Source organism: Microcebus murinus, chromosome 19 (assembly GCF_040939455.1).
Source record: "Microcebus murinus isolate Inina chromosome 19, M.murinus_Inina_mat1.0, whole genome shotgun sequence".
Classification (NCBI taxonomy): Eukaryota; Metazoa; Chordata; class Mammalia; order Primates; family Cheirogaleidae; genus Microcebus; species Microcebus murinus.
The window spans coordinates 44,882,700-44,900,497 of record NC_134122.1 but is presented as its reverse complement, the minus strand read 5'-3'; the positions used below and the strand labels follow the sequence as shown (position 1 = coordinate 44,900,497).

The window sequence follows — 17,798 nt, the reverse complement described above, 5'->3', positions numbered from 1 at the left end:
GCGTGAGCCACCACGCCTGGCCACTTAGAAGTCTTGATTAAAACTTTGAAGTTTCAGAAGAAATTATAAGCAGAACATTTTGGATTGGTGGCAGGCAGAAGGTAGGTGCTGATTTGTGATTTCTTATGTTTTATGATCTGGCAAAACTCTGTAGCTCTAAATAAACAGTATTATGTGCACATTTGCAAAGTAGTTAACTCGGCAGCCAATACTCTGATAACTTTCCATGAATAACTCCAAGAGCATGTATGTCTATTTTGCTCAATAATCTAGCATTCTTTGTTAAAGAACAGACCCTTTTAGATATATTCACCATTATTTGATTGATGTTCACCTGTTTGCAACAAAGAGTGGTAAACTTTTTTTTTTTTGAGACAGAGTCTCCCTTTGTTGTCTGGACTAGAGTGAGTACGGTGGCATCAGCCTAGCTCACTGCAACCTCAAACTCCTGGGCTCAAGCAATCCTGCATCGGCCTCCTGAGTAGCTGGGACTACAGGCATGCACCACCATGCCCGGCTAATTTTTTGTTTCTATTATTAGTTGCCCAGCTAATTTTTTCTATGTTTTGTAGAGATGGGATCTCACTTTTGCTCAGGCTGGTTTTGAACTCCTGACCTCAAGTGATCCTCCTGCCTTGGCCTCTCAGAGTGCTAGGATTACAGGTGTAAGCCACGGTGCCCAGCCAAGAGTGGTAAATGTTTTTAAGCTTGGGTACAAAGGGTAATTTGGGCTTTCTAGCCACATGTTTCTTAGTTTAAAAAAACAAAACAAAACCAAATAACAGAACTCTAGGTTTAAATGATAACTCATTTCTAATGCATAAGTGTTAGAATTAGGGTTCAATTACCTGGATCTCCTCAATGCTATGGACAATAAACATGTCTTGCAGATCCTCCATGGCACCCTCCATCCAATTGTTGAAAGGAGCTGCTCTCTTGGCAAACTCCAGGTGAAGCTGATCGATGGTTTCTAGCAATTTCTCAGTTCTCTGAAGATTATTTAAATGGAAGCAAGCATTAGCATAGGCCAATAAAAAAATTCACTTAAAATGTAAGTATGTATTCCACACCAATAAACTTTTATCTGACACTTTATTAATCACATTAGCATGTGTCTCCCAAGATTTTCCTACACTCAAATGGTTAGGCTGAGCCCTGTAGGTCTCTGCAGTGCTTTCTGAATTAAAGAAGGATTTAATAACAGCCAGAGTAGGTTTGTTTTTAAAGTACCTAAAGCACTTCACTACATGCTACTTTTCTGAAAGCTGAGAACCCACATGTGGCACGTGGTAACTTGCTTTCAGCTACAGCACACCTTTGTAAGTTAGAAGACCCAACACTCTAACCATGCCAGATGACAGAAAATTCAGGGCATCTTCCACATGGGGTAGTCAACAGTGTGCCTTTCCCAAAGTCACCTACCTAAGTGAAGACAGAAAGAACTACAGTTTAATGTTCTCAAATCCTCATTCAGGATTTAGCACAGAGACCGTCTCTTGCCTTTCTGGCCACATGAAAGCACAAGGCTTCAGGCAACAGAGAATGAACCTGTGCTTATTTCCTATGGCAGAGACAGTGAAGAGCAGACAGGGAAAGCCTTCCCCATCTGTGAGTCTGCCATGAATAGATTCATCTTTCTCTCCTGTTCTAAAATGTTTTATACTCTTTCTGTTACATGCCTGTCCTTCCTCCCTCTCAATATTTCCTTCTATAGGCAGATATGTAATAGCCATTTGGCATTTGGGAAGCCTGATATCACATATTTTAAAAGTTTCATCAGAGTCAGGGTGGAAAGACTCAGGAAACTGGCAAATCACTTCTTTCCTTCACACTGTAGTCTTCCTTAGATGGAAATGATTAGGTATAGTTAAACACCAGCTACTTGCTGCCATTTATCAAGTCTTATGCTTAGATAAGGTTAGCTCATCCCAATTCTGTTCCATATCAACTTTTCCTCATTTTAACATTTGTTGTCATGTTTCCTTTGGCACCTCTCAGGTTAGGTTCTTCCTGATTTCCTGACTCCATCACAGCTCAGTTTACTCACACAGTAGGACTTTTGGAAATTCCCTGTAAGTACTGCTTGATACAAAGTGGGTTTATACCTTAATCTCACACCCCTGGATTTTTTAAAATTCAAAAGTATATTTCACTGCTATATGGATAAACTGTAGCACAAAGCTACCAACCTTCCATTTCCCTCTCCTGCATTTCATAGTTTCTTTTTTTTTTTTCTGCCCAATATCATCTGTAGGAATCATATTTTCTAAAGAGGTTCTTTTCACTAGACAATCTGTTTAACAGCACAGAAAAATAGAAAACTAACACCAGAGACTTAATTAAAGGTTTCATGTCAACAGGTGGCTTCAAGACTTCACCTCTAGGGCTTCTCTCCTCTTCTGAGTAAGCGTTCCCAATCTGTCCCACTGGTCACAGATTTTCTGGCACCGATCATTGACATTCACAGCGTCATGATAGTCCAGTTCACTATTAAAAGTGAAAATAAAGAAAGATTAACTTTTCCAGATGATATGAGGGAAAATGAACATGGGCTCAAAAGAAACAGAAAAGTTAAAAAAAAAAAAAAAAAAAAAAAAAGCCAGGCACAGTGGCTCACGCCTGTAATCCTAGCCCTTTGGGAGGCTGAGGTGGGAGGACTGCTTGAGGCCAGGAGTTTAAGATCAGCTTGAGCAAGAGTGAGACCCCATTTCTATGAAAAATAGAAAAATTAGACAGGTGTGGTGGCATGTGACTGTAGTCCCAGCAACTCGGGAGGCTGAGGCAGGAGGATTGCTTGAGCCCAGCAGTTTGAGGTTGCAGTGAGCTACGAGGACACCACTGCACTCTAGCCTGGGTGACAGAGCAAGACCCTTTTATTTAAAAAAAAAAAAAGAAAATATATATATATATAACTGACAGAGAATTGAGAATTGGCAGGGTATCTCAGGGTTTTGTTAATTACTATTGCAAACACCCTCTTCTCAGATAAATTAACAAGAGGAATTCATAAAACTCTGGCTGGCCAACAGATTTCTAAATGGAGAGAATCACTTTCTTCTTAATGCCTCAAGCTAACTTTTTCTCCCTTCGATTTCTTGGAAAGGCCCCCAGAGAGCATTATTTTTAAGTGGCAATGTACCGGTAAGTGAAGCCAACTATCTGACCTGAAGGACAGTCCTGCGCCAGGCTGTAGCCACAGTGACTGGAAAGTTGAAATGAGTCAAGGGGGAGGGAAAGTGTCAGATTGCAGCAGGCTGTGTCCTCAGCTCCTCTCTGAGGGCACGCAGCCTCACACTGGGCGGAGCATCAGCTGCAGAGGGCAGCTGTGACTTTATCTAGCACGCAGGGACTTCTGCAATGGGGCAGAACAGAGAGCCCTTCCACATAGGGGCAGAGAGGTTCTGACTTGTCTCACGCCACTAATGAGACAAGCAAGAACTAAATGATTTCTTGCTAAATATTTCTTTTTCCTCATCAGCTCTGTCTAGGGATCCTACCTGGGACCTTTGTGAGATGAAGTCATTTGAACTTACCATTAAAGAATATTCTTGCTTAGAAGGTTAACCTAGTATCTCCAGGGATAAAAAGTTAGAATCCTGTATGAAACTATATCACCCTTTGGTTAAGACGGAAAGCGAGATCATGGAGGTTTGAAAACATCTTCAGGAGACTTCTTCAACAAGAGTCCAGGATGAGACAGCTTTCAGAAAGTCCCCTCCTCCCCTACAAAAGCCATTTCTTTGAGGCTTAGTTTTGTTTACTTCTTTTTTCAACCTTAAATTAAGGCAGTGGTTGTTCATTGCTTGGGTTTTTTCCCCCCCTTGAATAATATTAACTCGTGCTTATTGAATTTTACTGCTTCTGTTACAAATGGTTGTTATCTGAGTGTTCTTCCAGTGGATAAGAAGCTCTCTGTCACCTCATTAAAGGTCATCCGGTTCTCAAGAGCAAGCAGCAGTTTTCTACATACAAACACTCTTCACTAGACTAAGGCCAACAAGATTCTTGTGCTTATTTGGTATGACCAAAAATAATAATAAAAGTCCAACCAAAACACACCAGCAGTTTTCACAGCTCTGAATACAAAACCAAAAGCCTATGCCTCATCAAAATGCAAATATTAAAGGGAAGAAAGACTTCTCCAAAAGCAAAAACCTAGGAATCCTTCTACTGCTCCATAAGGGAGACACCAGCGCTCACGCCCCAAGATTACTGGAAGTGTGTAACTTTTCTCTCTTCCCTCTCATTGAGAAGCAATGGTGCTACACGTATCTGCTTTCAAGGAGTGAGCGTTTGTGTAACTGTGCCTATTTTTATGCACTTTGAGAACTGCATAAAAAGTTTAATTTATTATTTGAGGACAGGTAAAAAAGGAAAAGGGTGTTAATAGCAGTAAGATGAGCATAGACTTAAATTCTAGATGTGGTTCATCTCTCTCTCTCTCTTTTTTTTTTTTTTTTTTTTTGAGACAGAGTCTCACTCTGTTGCCCGGGCTAGAGGGCCATGGCATCAGCCTAGCTCACAGCAACTTCAAACTCTTGGGCTCAAGCGATCTTATTGCCTCAGCCTCCCGAGTAGCTGGGACTACAGCCATGCGCCACCATGACTGGCTATTATATATATATATTTAGTTATCCAGATAATTTCTTTCTATTTTTAGTAGAGATGGCGTCTCACTCTTGCTCAGGCTGGTCTCGAACTTTTGAGCTCAAATGATCCTCCCGCCTCGGCCTCCCAGAGTGCTAGGATTACAGGCGCGAGCCACCACTCCCGGCCTCTGGTTCATCTTTTGACTGTGTGAAGAAATAGGGCACTGGGGATAGCAAGAATAATACTACTAACAATAATATACAATTATTACTTAAATTTTATGGGCAATACTGAAAACCATTCCAAATTACTCACGGGAGCTATTATAGAGCACTAAGTAGCTTGAGTTTCTTTTCATCCACTTATTTTATTTGTAACTTAATGAGTGATAAAAAAAAAAAAAACACCATTCAAGAAGTATGAGGAGTAAGACCACAGAAAGACCATGAATATAGTGCACAAATTGGATATGAAGACCACAAAGAATTAAGAGTTTATAGGGACAAGACTGAAACATAGGATGCTCTTAAATAGGCCCATCTATTAACGAAGGGGTTTAATCTAGTCAAAAGTGAGGAACATGGGAGATTTAAAATTAATATATTGAAATAATTTTTATTTAATTTTTAAAGTTACCATTATGTGACAGGCTCTAAAAATTCTGCAGATGTATCAGTGATTATAATTGGGGGGGATGGAAAGGAGTAGGGCATAAAAGTTTGTATTTATCAAAAGGGAAAAAAAGCCTTTAAAAAGCTCAGAAACGCTGTGTGGAGGCCCCTCTCCCTGCAGGCGGCCACATTCCCCAGCTCGCGGGGCACAGAGCAGGGACCAAGACCGTCCACTCAGTGCTCCACCCCGCCTGGCTTCCATCAGCACCCTGCTAATTCTTCCCATAAAACAAAAAGCATGAAAATGAAACAGCGCTAATTAAATGATAAAGAAAGGCAGGGCCCTAGCATCCCAAGGAAAAGGTGAGCTGGCGACCTCTGTGTTGTGCTGGTTTCCCGACAGGCTTCAGGTTCCGCCTTCTGCACCTGGGCTGGGCCAGGCCCCTGGTAGCTTTCTGGGCCCCAGCGGTCCGAAGCAGAGCTGCCTACCTGGGGTTAAGGTGCTGCTGGACAGAAGGGCACAGGGACAATACCACAACCAAAAGCCAAAGCCAAAGTCTGTTTATGTATTTAAAAAAAACAAGAACCCCATGGCAGCGTGCTCCAGTTTGGTTCTCTGGGCATGTGGCACAGGGCGCCACAGCCTCCCTCGCCCCTCTCCGTGGGGCCCTCGGAGCCCCCAGGGAGCACCCGCGTGCCGCACGTACTTGAGCTCCTGCGCGATGGCGGCGATCTGCTCCACGCGGTCCTGGTGCGCCGCCAGGTCGCTCTCGAACGCCTCGTGCTTGCGCAGCAGCGCCCGCAGCTCGGTCAGCGACGCCGACTCGTAGTCCTTCTGCAGCAGGATCTGCTCCTTGCCTGCAAAGGTGCGGCGAGCACGCGTGAGCACGCTGACCACACGGCGGAGGCTTCGCGCCAGCCACGTTCCCTGGGACCACCGAGATGCCAAAGAACCAGGGGGAGGCGGCCAAGAGCGCAGGACGGAAGGTGCAGGGAGGGTTTCATGGAATTCAGGGCGCTACTGTCTCATGATGCCCCGGCCCTCTGTTCTGAAAACTCCTGTCTGCAAGTAAAAGCAGGGCTGGGGGAGAGCTGAGGGCATTCAAAAAGACAAGTCTGTATTCTTCATCGTTCTAAATAACAAGCATCTGATTCTCCAGGGTGATGCTCAGTTAAGTTAGTAATTATTCGTTCCCACGAGCTACAGGGGATGCTCAGATAAAACACCTGTGCTCTATTTGCCTACCCACGGGTTCCACCCTGCCCCAATTCTTTTAAAAAAAAAACTGTTTTTTGTGTGGTTAAATGTAACCTGTATTTTGTTTTTCCTAATAATAAATATTAGATATTTTCCTCTCTGAACCTCCTTTTATCTCTCCTTAACTACTGCTTAAATCTAGCAACTGCTGTGGTTTTAACTGGATCTGCATTTATTCCCTAGCTAAAGACCATTAGGAATTTAATTCTAGGCCCAGCAAGGTGGCTCATGCCTGTAATCCTAGCACTCTGGGAGGCTGAAGATCACTTGAGGTCAGGAGTTTGAGATCAGCCTGAGCAGGAGTGAGACCCCATCTCTACTAAAAAAAAATACAGAAAAATTAGCTGGGTATGGTGACGCAAGCCCCATTTACTCAAGAGGATGAGGCAGAAGGATCGCTTAAGCCCATGAGTTCAAGGTTGCAGTGAGCTATGATCGCGCCACTGCACTCTACCCAGTGTGACAGAGGGAGACCCTGTCTCAAAAAAAAAAAAAAAAAAAGAGGCCGGGTGCAGTGGCTCACACCTGTAATCCTAGCACTCTGGGAGGCCGAGGTGGGCGGACTGCTCAAGGTCAGGAGTTCGAAACCAGCCTGAGCAAGAGCGAGACCCCGTCTCTACTATAAAGAGAAATAAATTAATTGGCCAACTAATATATAGAGAAAAAATTAGCTGGGCATGGTGGCACATGCCCTCAGCTACTCGGGAGGCTGAGGCAGGAGGATCGCTTGAGTCTAGGAGATTGAGGTTGCTGTGAGCTAGGCTGACGCCACGACACTCACTCTAGCCTAGGCAACAGAGTGAGACTCTGTCTCAAAAAAAAAAAAAAAAAAAAAAAAGAAAGAAAGAAATTTAATTCTGTAAAGTTGGAAATGGAAAGCAAATGTTCATACATTTAATGATAGCAATGTAACACTTACTGTGTGCCAGATACTACTTTAAAGGCCTCATAAATATGAATTAACACACTGACTGCCACGCTAGGAAAAAAATTTTTTTCCTTGGGGCCACAGAGTTTTATTATGAAAATAGAATAAAAACTTTGAAAACAAAATGATTCTTTCTGATTTAATGAAAATTTTGTTATTTTTTATTGTTTTCTGTGTGAGTTATATGCAACTTGAAAAATAGTTCAAGTGGCTCCCAAGATAAAGAGATGTGTGAGTTACATATGCTTCACAAGGCCCTGGGCTCAAAACTGGTGTGAGTTAAATACAACTCACATGGCAGTTAATGTGTTAAACATTCATAAAAACCTTATGAGTGAGGTATTAGTGTTATTGCCATTTTGAAGAGGAAGAAACTGCAGCACTGACAGGTTAAGACCTCGTCCTAGGCACACAGCTACTAAGTGCCAGACCTGGGACCCCAACCCACCTGGCTCCAGTACCCACACCTATACCTACCTGTCTATGCAATATCAAAAATCAAGCAATAAAAAAGCAAAGGGGAACCAAAAAATAAGGGGAAACCTCCCCAACCTCCCTCAAAACAGATTATTATATGATGGGGTGAATATTTTATTCTTCTACCTCAGCAAGAAGGACTATTTAGTCCAGTAGACAGCCCTTCCCCCTAAAAAAAGACCATCTTACCATGGCTATGGAAACAAGTATGTGTAAGGCCCAAAAGGATGTGAGTGAAATAAAGAAGTTAGATAATTAGATTACAGAAAATGATACTTTGCGTTCTTTCTTTCCATTCAGATTTCCATTCAGATTTTCCCTTTTTTTTTTTGAGACAGAGTTTTACTCTGTCATCCTAAGTAGAGTGCAGTGGCATAATCACAGCTCACTGCAACCTCAAACTCTTGAGCTCAAGCAATCCTCCTGCCTCAGCCTCCCAGAGTGCTAAGATTACAGGTGTGGGCCACCACACCGGGCCCCACTTAGATTTTCTAAGTAGGATGTTACTTTATGGCATTTAATAGGAATTCTTCTAGCAGAAGCTAGTGGCTGGGCCAGGCTGTCTGACCCACAGTTAGGGAATAAACAGATACTTGTGGAATCAAACAAAAAAGGACAGAAGAAGAACAAGCATTAAGTACGTGCGTGACGAACACATTTTGGGTGCCATTTTGTGAAGAAATAAATGATCTGCTTGATTAGAAAATAAATGTCCGTGCTTACCTCTTGAAGAAATTTAGCACTGAAAAAAGAGCAGAGGAAGGTGAAGACACGTCCACGGTGTCACAGACATTAGGGACAGAGTTAGTACCGACGCATCGTGGCTCTATGCACAGCTCAACTCTGGTTTTTCAAAAACCTAATCTGAGTCCCGTCTACTTACCGTAAGCCCAGGTCTCGTGCGTGGAGGCTTTCTGCCTAAACTTCTCAGCAAGGTGCTCCAAGCGCTCCAGTCTCCGGATCTCATTGAGTAACCATTCCTCGTAACCCTTCTCCGCCTGCTCCAGCCTCTGCCAGGCACCAGCAATGTCCTGGGGTGGTTCAAGGACAAGTGAAGGCACATTCGTCACACTCTGGCTTCTTGGGCTTCTTCTATAAATCCCTCTGCTATGGGATCGATGGTGTTTTTGCTTTTGTTTTCTTTTCCTTGCCACCCCCCCCACCCCCCCCCCCCACCCCGCAAATAACCATTTAACCACTCAACAATTTGGGCTCCACAAATGTCTTAATTATCACCGGAAGCTTTTAAAACCAATATCGTTGTTATCATCAGCAAACCTGACACTTCTCCAGATGTGGACAAAGAGGGTTCACATTTTCTGGCTTTATGAAGGTAAAAGCCTCAAAGTGACTCAATTCAAAACAGCTCTTATTCAGCGACTGACTGGGATGAGTCAGCCAGGCAGCCTCCAGTAACTACCTGCTGGGCATCTGCAGCCACCAGGCCCTAGTGAGAAGCCTTTTAAGAGTAAGCAACACCTAGAAAGTTCCCTGCCTGACCCGGCTTTCATGATTGTCGAGGGAGAGACAGACAATAAATAAGCAATTAAGCAAGTTCATTTTGGAAAGTGATAAACGCTGTGAAAGAAAAACAAAACAGGCTCAAGGGATACCAAGAGCCCCGAGGCGGTGGTCCCTTTCGGCAGGTTACCTAAGAGAAGACCCCTCTCCGAGGAGGTGGCATTTGAGCTGAGACCTCCACGACAGGAAGATCCAGTTAGGAGAAGAACTGGGGAGCCAGCGCTCCTGGGTGAGGGAACCAGCTCAAAGACCCGAGGAAGCGATGCCCCAGGCGTGTGAGAAGGAGGACACAGGTGTGGCCGTGGCCAGTGTGGCAGTGGCCAGCATGGCAGTGGCACGGCGAGCTGGGGCCCAGCAGCAAGAGTGTGATCAGCAAGGGAGGAGGGCAAGGCAGTGTCAGATCATGTAGGACCTTACAGGCCAGGGTACCGAACCTCGATCTTACTCCAAAGACTTTGAGAAGTCACTGAAGGGCTTTGTGAAGAAAGGAAACAAAATCTGATTCGTATTTCTGAAAGACGACAGAGGCTGCTGTGTGGGGGATGAATTTTAGAAGACAAAAGAAAGAGGAGAGCCAGTGGAGGGCGCAAGGAGAGAGAACGGTGGCTCTGCACAGGCCGAGGGCAGTGGAGGCAGAGAGGGGTGTTATGGGTATTTATTTAAGATCTTCTGGAGGAGGAGCCAATGGGACGGGCTGAAGAACTGGACATAAGAAAGCGACAGAAAGGGAAGAATTGAGGATGAAACCTGGGCTTGGGGCTTTGGCAACTTAGAGTGGTGGTCCCCAACCTTTTTGGTACCAGGGACCAGTTTCATAGAAGACGATTTTTCTACAAATGAGGGGGGTGGAGCTCAGGCAGTGACGTGAGCAATGGACCTGCCAAGCCTTGCTGGCTCCTGCTGAGCAGTTCCCCCTCATTCCTGAGTGTCATGGAAGACAACATTTCCAAGGATTGGGGGAGGGGGTGGCAGAGCCCTGTGGCCCAGGGGTTGGGGACCAAGACTCAGACTTACTAGGATAGGGGGAACTGTGGGAAGATTCTTTTGGATACGTTAGGCTTGAAATGCTCTTTAGGCATCTGAGCAGGTATGAGAGTCTGGACCGTGGGGAGATGTCGAAGCTAGAGATGGAAGATTTGAGAGGCATCAACATTTAGGTGGTAATTAAAGCTGGGCTGGGATGAGATCACATGGAGGGTGTAAAGATAGGGAAGAGGGCCCAGCACCAAGACTGGGGGGAGTGGTCCAACATCTAAAGATGGGGAGAGAAGGCAAGGCCTTAAGCAGAGATGGAGAAGGCCTAACTGGTAAGGAAGGAAGAAAACAGGAGGCCCAAGCAAGAGGCGTTTCAAGAAGGAGGCAACAGGCAACTGGTCAAAGCTCCTGAGAACATAAAAGTAAACATGATGATTAAATTGCCAACACAGATGCCATCAACTGTGCCAAGAACAGCATGGATGGGAGTGGGGACAGGAGCCAGGTCACTGCAGGTTGAAGGGTAAAAGAATTAAGTGAGCCGTGAGGAAGTGGGACCTGCTACCACCAAGAACTCTTTCAAGATGTTTTGCTGTAAAAGGAGGCTGAGAAACAGGACAGTAGCTATGAAGAGATGGAGTCATAGGTCTCCACTTTTGTTTGCCAATGAGAATGATTCAGTAGAGAAGAAAGAGATAACACAAAGGAGAGGGAGATAAATGTAGGATTCAGACCCTGTGAAGGTGAACTGGGCAGGGAAGAGAGGGTACGTGATCTTGACGTTGACGGATCTGGTGGGGGAAGATGAGGCAAGGTGAAGGCAGGGGGAGAAGAAGAGGAGGCAACTCACCAAGCGTTTGCTAAAGGCCTGCTCTTTACGAGGCATCGTACACCAATGGTGACAGAGTCGAGGACTGCATGGTAGGCAGGAGAAAAGTATCGAGAATGAAGTAGTGATAGGGAAAGAGTTATACTCGCACAACTGAAAAGATTCAAGATGCCAATGCCTCCTTCTGGCCCAGATCAAGAGCCTTTAGGAAAAAAAGAGGCTTCCCCAGGGCTTGGCTCTCTCCACTCACCGAGACCATCTTGCCCTCTGAGGGCATGAAGGCGGGCCGGTTGCTGATCCGCAGCTTGGTCTGCAGCGTGTTGAAGTTGATCTCTAGCTGGCACTTCTCCTGCACCTTGGGGGGCTTGTGCTTCCGGCGGTAATCCCGGAAGTCCTCCAGCTTCTTCTGCATGGCTTGCATGGTCTTCTCAGGAGTCCGGTTCTCAAGCCAGGGGATCGTGCGGCGGATCCATTCCAAAAGCTGCTCCCAAAACACAAAGATACTGCTGAAGACACTAGCGAACTGTTCCCAGTTAAAAAACACAGTCATCTGATAATTTGGAACGGATTAACCAAATGTTCCTAAAATTACTCAAATGTGGTCACAATACCCCTGGACTTGAAGGAGGGGAAAGGCACCTATGTGCACGATGGCAGGAATGAAATTTTCAGTGTCCACCCATGCTGCCAGTGATCATCCCAAAGGTACCATACACAGGTCAAAAACTTAAGGTCAGCACATAAAATCGTTTTTTACAAAAATGTGACATTTACAAGAAACTCAGGGACCAGACATTAGCAGACAAATGCTGGATGGAGCTTTCAAATTAAAAAAAACCAAAAAACCAAAAATCCTGACATGGTGGAAATGTACTATAATAAATTTAGCAATGTGGGTTTAACTTACAATGCATTTTTTAAAAAAATAAGATTAAATCTAATGAATTTATTTACTGTACAAATGTATTGTAAGCCTGGGACTGACTCAATACCAAAGTATATTTTAACATATAGCTTTAAAGTAAATCTGCATGATATAAGAGAAAATGTTAGTGAATTCTTAAGGACAAAATATGCACCTCTTCTCTTGAATTCCTACCAAAGTCTTAGAAATGGCCTACTGAAAAGGTCATCATTTACACTTATGCCTACTGAACACTTGGAAAATGATAGCAGATTAGAGTAAAAAATAGCTAAAATGGTGATATATCTATAGTCTAAGGGTTGTAGGAGGATAAATGAAGGACCAAGTAAGAAAAGCAAGACTGGAATTACTGAGGATCATTGTCCTTCAGTCCTGGTCATTTTAAACCGTGAGGTTTATAATGCTATCAAACTGAATTTTTCTTTTCTCTTTTTTAGAGATGGGGTCTTTGTTACCCAGGCTGGACTGCAGTGACATCATCATAGGTCACTGCAGCCGCAAACTCCTGGGCTCAGGGGATCTTTCTGCCTCAGCCTCCCAAGTAGCTGGCACTACAGGTGTGCACTATCATGCTTGGCTAATTTAAAAAAATTTTTTGTAGGGATGGGGTTTTGCTGTGTTACCTAGGCTGGTCTTGAACTCCTGACCTCAAGTAATGCTCCATCCCTGGCGTCCCAAAGTGCTGAGATTACAGGTATGAGCCACCTCACCTGGACCCAAATTGAATTTTTCCATAGCAGCAGTATGAAAATATAAACTCAGTATCATTAGATTGCATTAATATATAAACCACTACTTGGGCAGATTTAGTCCAAGTGTCCTAATGTTTTTCCCAGTATGGACCAAATATCAGCTAAATTAAAAGTCAGAGCAAAAATTATTTGGCCTTGATATATGTCACTGTGCTTGGGTCCAATCTGGAGAGGATGTGGCCATGGACCTCACTCAGCTCAACATTGTTTTTCCTCCTTGTATCGAGGCAGTGAGGAGATGCTTAGCTACTATTTATAAGAACGAAAAAAGAAAAAACATGGGAAGTGCTGTTCTAACCAAGAATCTGGCTGAAGAGCTGTGGAAAGGCACCACAGAAACTCGCGCTCAAATATCCTGGGAAGGCAGAGGGCTTTATCTTCCCCAGATTTCCCTCTAGATATTTATAAAGACACACAAGGCTGAGCCACCTCCTCACAACAGGCTGGCCAAGCTGCTCTGACACTTCATCACTGTGTGCGGCAAGGCTGCTGAATATGGACCGTACCCTATGTGATGTTAGTGGCCAATGAAGCAGGGAAAATAAACCAAGTAATGCAATGTTGTCTAGGGGTGTCCAAAACTGGTGGGGGCAGAGCTGGGCACGAAATCACATTCTGCTATCTTCAAACATGCAGACCACCTCTCTGCTTTGGGATCATTGGGAAGGCCATCGGGATTACATTTGTGCCAGGAGTTAGTTATGTTGCTATAAGATGAACGACCTAGGAGATCAATTATATTTTCCTTCTTTCAGCCTGAGATGAAAAATGCAAAGAAAAAAAAAAAAAAAAAAAAAACACGGACAATCCGTTTTCACCCCCTGGGTGAGTGTGGATGGAGCTGTGGTCACCAGTTTCCTTTACCTCACTTGCTAGCCTCTCATATTCTTCCATCAGCCTCTCATTCTCTTGATTCACAGCAAGAACCTTACATATCCTGTTAGCTGCTGTCTCGGCCTGTAAAACACAATAGGTAAACAAGACAGCTCTGTCGCGGGGGAGGCAGACACAGAACTGGACAAGGCAGGGGACGGGAGGTGACAAGGGAGATGGCGTGCTGTAAATGGCGCGGAGTCTAGGTTAGGGCGGGAGAAGACCGAGGGCATGGCTTTTGAATACTATGAATTATTTCACACCTTTTTTTTTTTTTTTACAGTTTTCACACAGACTTACACGGCGGGCTGATTATACTGTAGGGAATAACGGGGAGATACCATTAGTCTGAAACACAAGCTTTGTAAAACATCGAGCAAGTTAGTAACAGAAACATATACGTCAAGGAAACCAAGGTCTCGGGTCTCTGAACATCCACCTGAACTCTCCTCTGATCTCATGACAGTGGGCTAGGAAACTCCCTAAGTAACACTTGCCTTTGGAAATCTAAGCAAAAACAACTGAGCCTTATATATATGTGTGTGTATCACTGCACTTAAATTCAATGAAGCCCTTATCTCCTGACATGAATACACAGAACTTTCTAGATGGATCTTTCCCAGAGCTGAGTTTGTTTTAACCTACATGAGAAGTCACCGAGGCAATAAATTATTTTCTATTGTCATTTGTGCAGGGGAACCTGGGCCAGCAGCAGTAAACTGCTTTGAATCATGATCATTTGATGGAACAAGAACAGAAACTTGCCTGTCTAGGCTTCCAGACTGTTCCAGACTCACTCTAAAGCCCTAATTGGCCTCAACAGGCCACTATTTCCTAGTGATGATCTTTAAAGCAATCACAGAAATCATACCTACTCTGCCCAACCCAGTCCACCAAGATTCTCTAAGTACGAAAAGGGGCAAGACGCAGAACCTGGCAGGTGTGTGGAGAGGTGAGGGACATTCTCTCACACTGTCCTTCATGCTGTTCATCTTGAGGAATGTAAATTTTTTTTGAGGTTCTAGCACTGTTATCCCTTTCACTATTTCCCTGAAAATAAGATTCGTCTTGAAATACGTTAGAACAAGTCACTGAATAGTGATGGCAGTTCCTACGTGGGGAAGAATGAGTGGGGGGTCGGCATCAGAAAGGCAGTCACTTCTCCTTGTCAAATTTCCCCTTTTCTGCTCAATGTGCAAGGCTCAATTTTCATGACATTTGTTTTGTCTCGCTTCTAAAGCACAAGTTTTTTTCCGCAATTTACTAATGAAATAAAGGAAATATCTTAAAAAATACATAAAAACATGTTAGGAACTGTCTAAAGTTAAAGCTGTTAAAAAACAACAGTATTCACCAGTTTAGAACTTGGCACATTACGTTATTGTAAAACACGTAGAAAGATTCCAAGGAAAGATGTGAAGCGCACAGACGCACACCCAGCTACACAACACGCACACGCAACTAAAACCGACGCAGAAGAGCGACACGACAGCCTGCACGGACAAGCGTTGAGTACCTGCTCCGCGCCCGCAAAGGCGTGGTAGAAGCAAGAGACGTACGTCATGATGGCTCTTTCATCGGGTTTGGGGGTGTTCACAATGTCTGAAGGGGGAGAAAATAACACAGGACACAGACACACACAGACGAAGAGGAGGACCAGGGGGAACAAAGGAAAGAACAAATTGGTTTACACCGACCAATTCTCTGTGTGTTGCACTGGCCCATGATGCTGAACCTCAGGGAGACCGTTGAGTATTGATATGATTTGTGAACGGAATGGTTTGAACCAGCACGTTTCCTTAATGACCAAACTGAGGGTTTGTTTTCTCCCCAGATGCTTGATGGGTTTTTAAAAGTACATTCAACTCGTTCATGTGGGAACCCGTCAGCTGCAGGCCAGAGCTTGTAACCTTTTCCGTGTGATTCTCGTCCTTTGACTGTGCCAGGGTGTCTGGTGCTCTTGCTCTCAGGAGTGCTCAATGTCACCTTGGAAGGTGGCGGGAATGCTAGCAGGGGGGTACTGTGCTATCTGTCTCCATCCCCACCCTCATCGCTGTTGGGGACGTCTGCTCTATAACCTGCCCTGGCTTGTGTGCGGATGGAATTCACTGGAGAGGGTACGTTTTTAACACCTTCTACACATACTTACCACAATGCTTGCTTACAGAAATCACCCAGAGTGACAAAACATATAGAGAGAAGGGTACACATGGCTTGTGCTTAATGATGACTCTTGCTACTCTTTGTCCTAATTGCTGAAATACTCAACAGGAAGAAAGAAAACAGAACCACGTGAACCTACATCTTTTCTCTTCCTCCACCTTGGCAACACTATTTTTTTTTTTTTTTTTGTAAATTGCTTTTTAACTTTGTTCATAAACTCGGTCGGTCATGACAGAATGAAGTTAAAACTGTCTCTTGTAATTCCTCATGGGGAAACCTAGTCAATGGGTTTGCAGAGACTACTAACAGAAAGGATGTGGGGTTGTGTATCTCTATGGAACCTTCTGGAAAACAAACATGAACAGCATGCCACTGCATGAACAGAAAGTAAGTTTCAAAAAAAAAAAAACTAGACTAAAAAAGACAAACGACTGCTTCCTCAGACCAGATGGGTCTCCTTCCTCTGCAGGGAGGAGGAAAAAAAAGAGGAAAACAATTGGGAAAAAAAATTAAGACACAGAAGGTGAAGGGCGAGCGGTGACTCATGTTGTACTTCCTCACCTTCTGTGCACCAGCAAAAGCATGATAGTAACAGGAGACATAAGTCATTAGGACTCTTTCATCGGGTCTGGCAGTGTATACTAAATCTGTGTGGAGAAAAGAAGGTTAACTGCTTGACGTTCTAACACCAGCAAGCTTCTGCTAAGTACTTCCTCAGAGAAGTTAGTGTCATGAATCTCCCCCCTCACCCCGGCATGGTCATGTTGTTAAAATCTTGGCTTAAATCAAAGAAGTCACACCTGCAAGGTCATTACTGTCTGTACCCTCTTGAGAACTGCCAAAGGAAATAAATGAACTGCATGGCTGGGCCAGAAGTGCCCTGAACTGCAAGGAAGGTCCATCCATGGTCAGAATCGGGCCTCCTCAGAACTCGACACGACAGTGCTCAACGGCACATCCGGGGACTTTCTGTCACTACACACAAGCAGGGCCCAGGGGTCAACGAGATCCCTTTGCAAGTCCACCCGGAACACGGGGGCCCACAGACCTAACCCCAGCACTCACTTCAAAAATGGTTTGCGGAGGGAAATAGGGAAACGATTTTCATAACCTGTTAAAAGCATCACAGATAGTTAAGTTGAGAAAGAGTTTCACCAGTTTTTACCACAAGTGACAATTCATGGGTGAGGGGCCAATCAGTCACTTGAAAACCCCCACTTAAGGTTCACAGACCAACACAAATGGCAGAAAGTGAGGTCCACGGCGCAGGGCAGGAGGCAAGGACTCCCTGAGAGGCACCAATGATCTGAGGAGAGGAGACCTGGACCTGACGCTCCAATAAAAGAGCAGCAGAGACAAGCAAATGTTAATACAGTGCCGTGGCGATGGTTAAGCCCCAACGTAGGCAGCAAACGTGCAAGAGGGAACACGCAGGGCAGATCTGTTGGGTAGTTGCACTGCAGCGCGCTCCGTACCCAAGGCAGCCAAGCTCAGACTCCACAAAGGTAATGATACGGTGTGTGAGCGATCTTCTGAGCCATTAAAAGAGACAGATGAAGAAAAGTAATAAAACGCTCGGATGAAGAAATGAACACGGTGCTAATGCATCCATTTGCCGGGAAGGATAAACAGAACCGGCACACACCCAGACCAGGCTGCAGAGACTAAGGAAAAACCAAAGAACTGAAAAGAACATTAGCAGTGCCAGAGTGATGCTGACGGTGACCCTGACACCTTCAGATATAAGACATTAGGGAGGCATTAACAAACCAGAAGATAAATTTACTAAATGTTGCCTATTTTCTCCTCTCTATTGTATCCTGGCTATTAATGTGAGAAAACTCTGCGTAGTTATTTATTGCATGGAAAGGTCAAAGGAGAGACCACATGAATATT

At 44.4% G+C, this 17,798-nt stretch overlaps 1 protein-coding gene across 4 annotated transcripts in view; it reads right to left on the bottom strand.

Annotated features, from left to right (window-relative positions):
- The window catches only part of ACTN2 (actinin alpha 2), a 73,045-nt gene that overhangs the window by 13,690 nt on the left and 41,557 nt on the right, over positions 1 to 17,798 (bottom strand). For 2 of the 4 annotated variants that reach the window (XM_012738296.3, XM_075995497.1), the window contains 7 exons: positions 15,256 to 15,341; positions 13,731 to 13,823; positions 11,440 to 11,670; positions 8,748 to 8,895; positions 5,909 to 6,059; positions 2,379 to 2,487; positions 849 to 989 (listed from right to left, as the gene is read on the bottom strand). In XM_012738296.3, coding sequence (XP_012593750.1) covers positions 849 to 989; positions 2,379 to 2,487; positions 5,909 to 6,059; positions 8,748 to 8,895; positions 11,440 to 11,670; positions 13,731 to 13,823; positions 15,256 to 15,341 — 959 coding nt within the window. Of the gene's footprint in view, positions 1 to 848; positions 990 to 2,378; positions 2,488 to 5,908; positions 6,060 to 8,747; positions 8,896 to 11,439; positions 11,671 to 13,730; positions 13,824 to 15,255; positions 15,342 to 16,463; positions 16,550 to 17,798 lie in introns of all 4 variants that reach the window. The other 2 variants (XM_012738297.3, XM_075995498.1) reach the window with 1 other exon arrangement.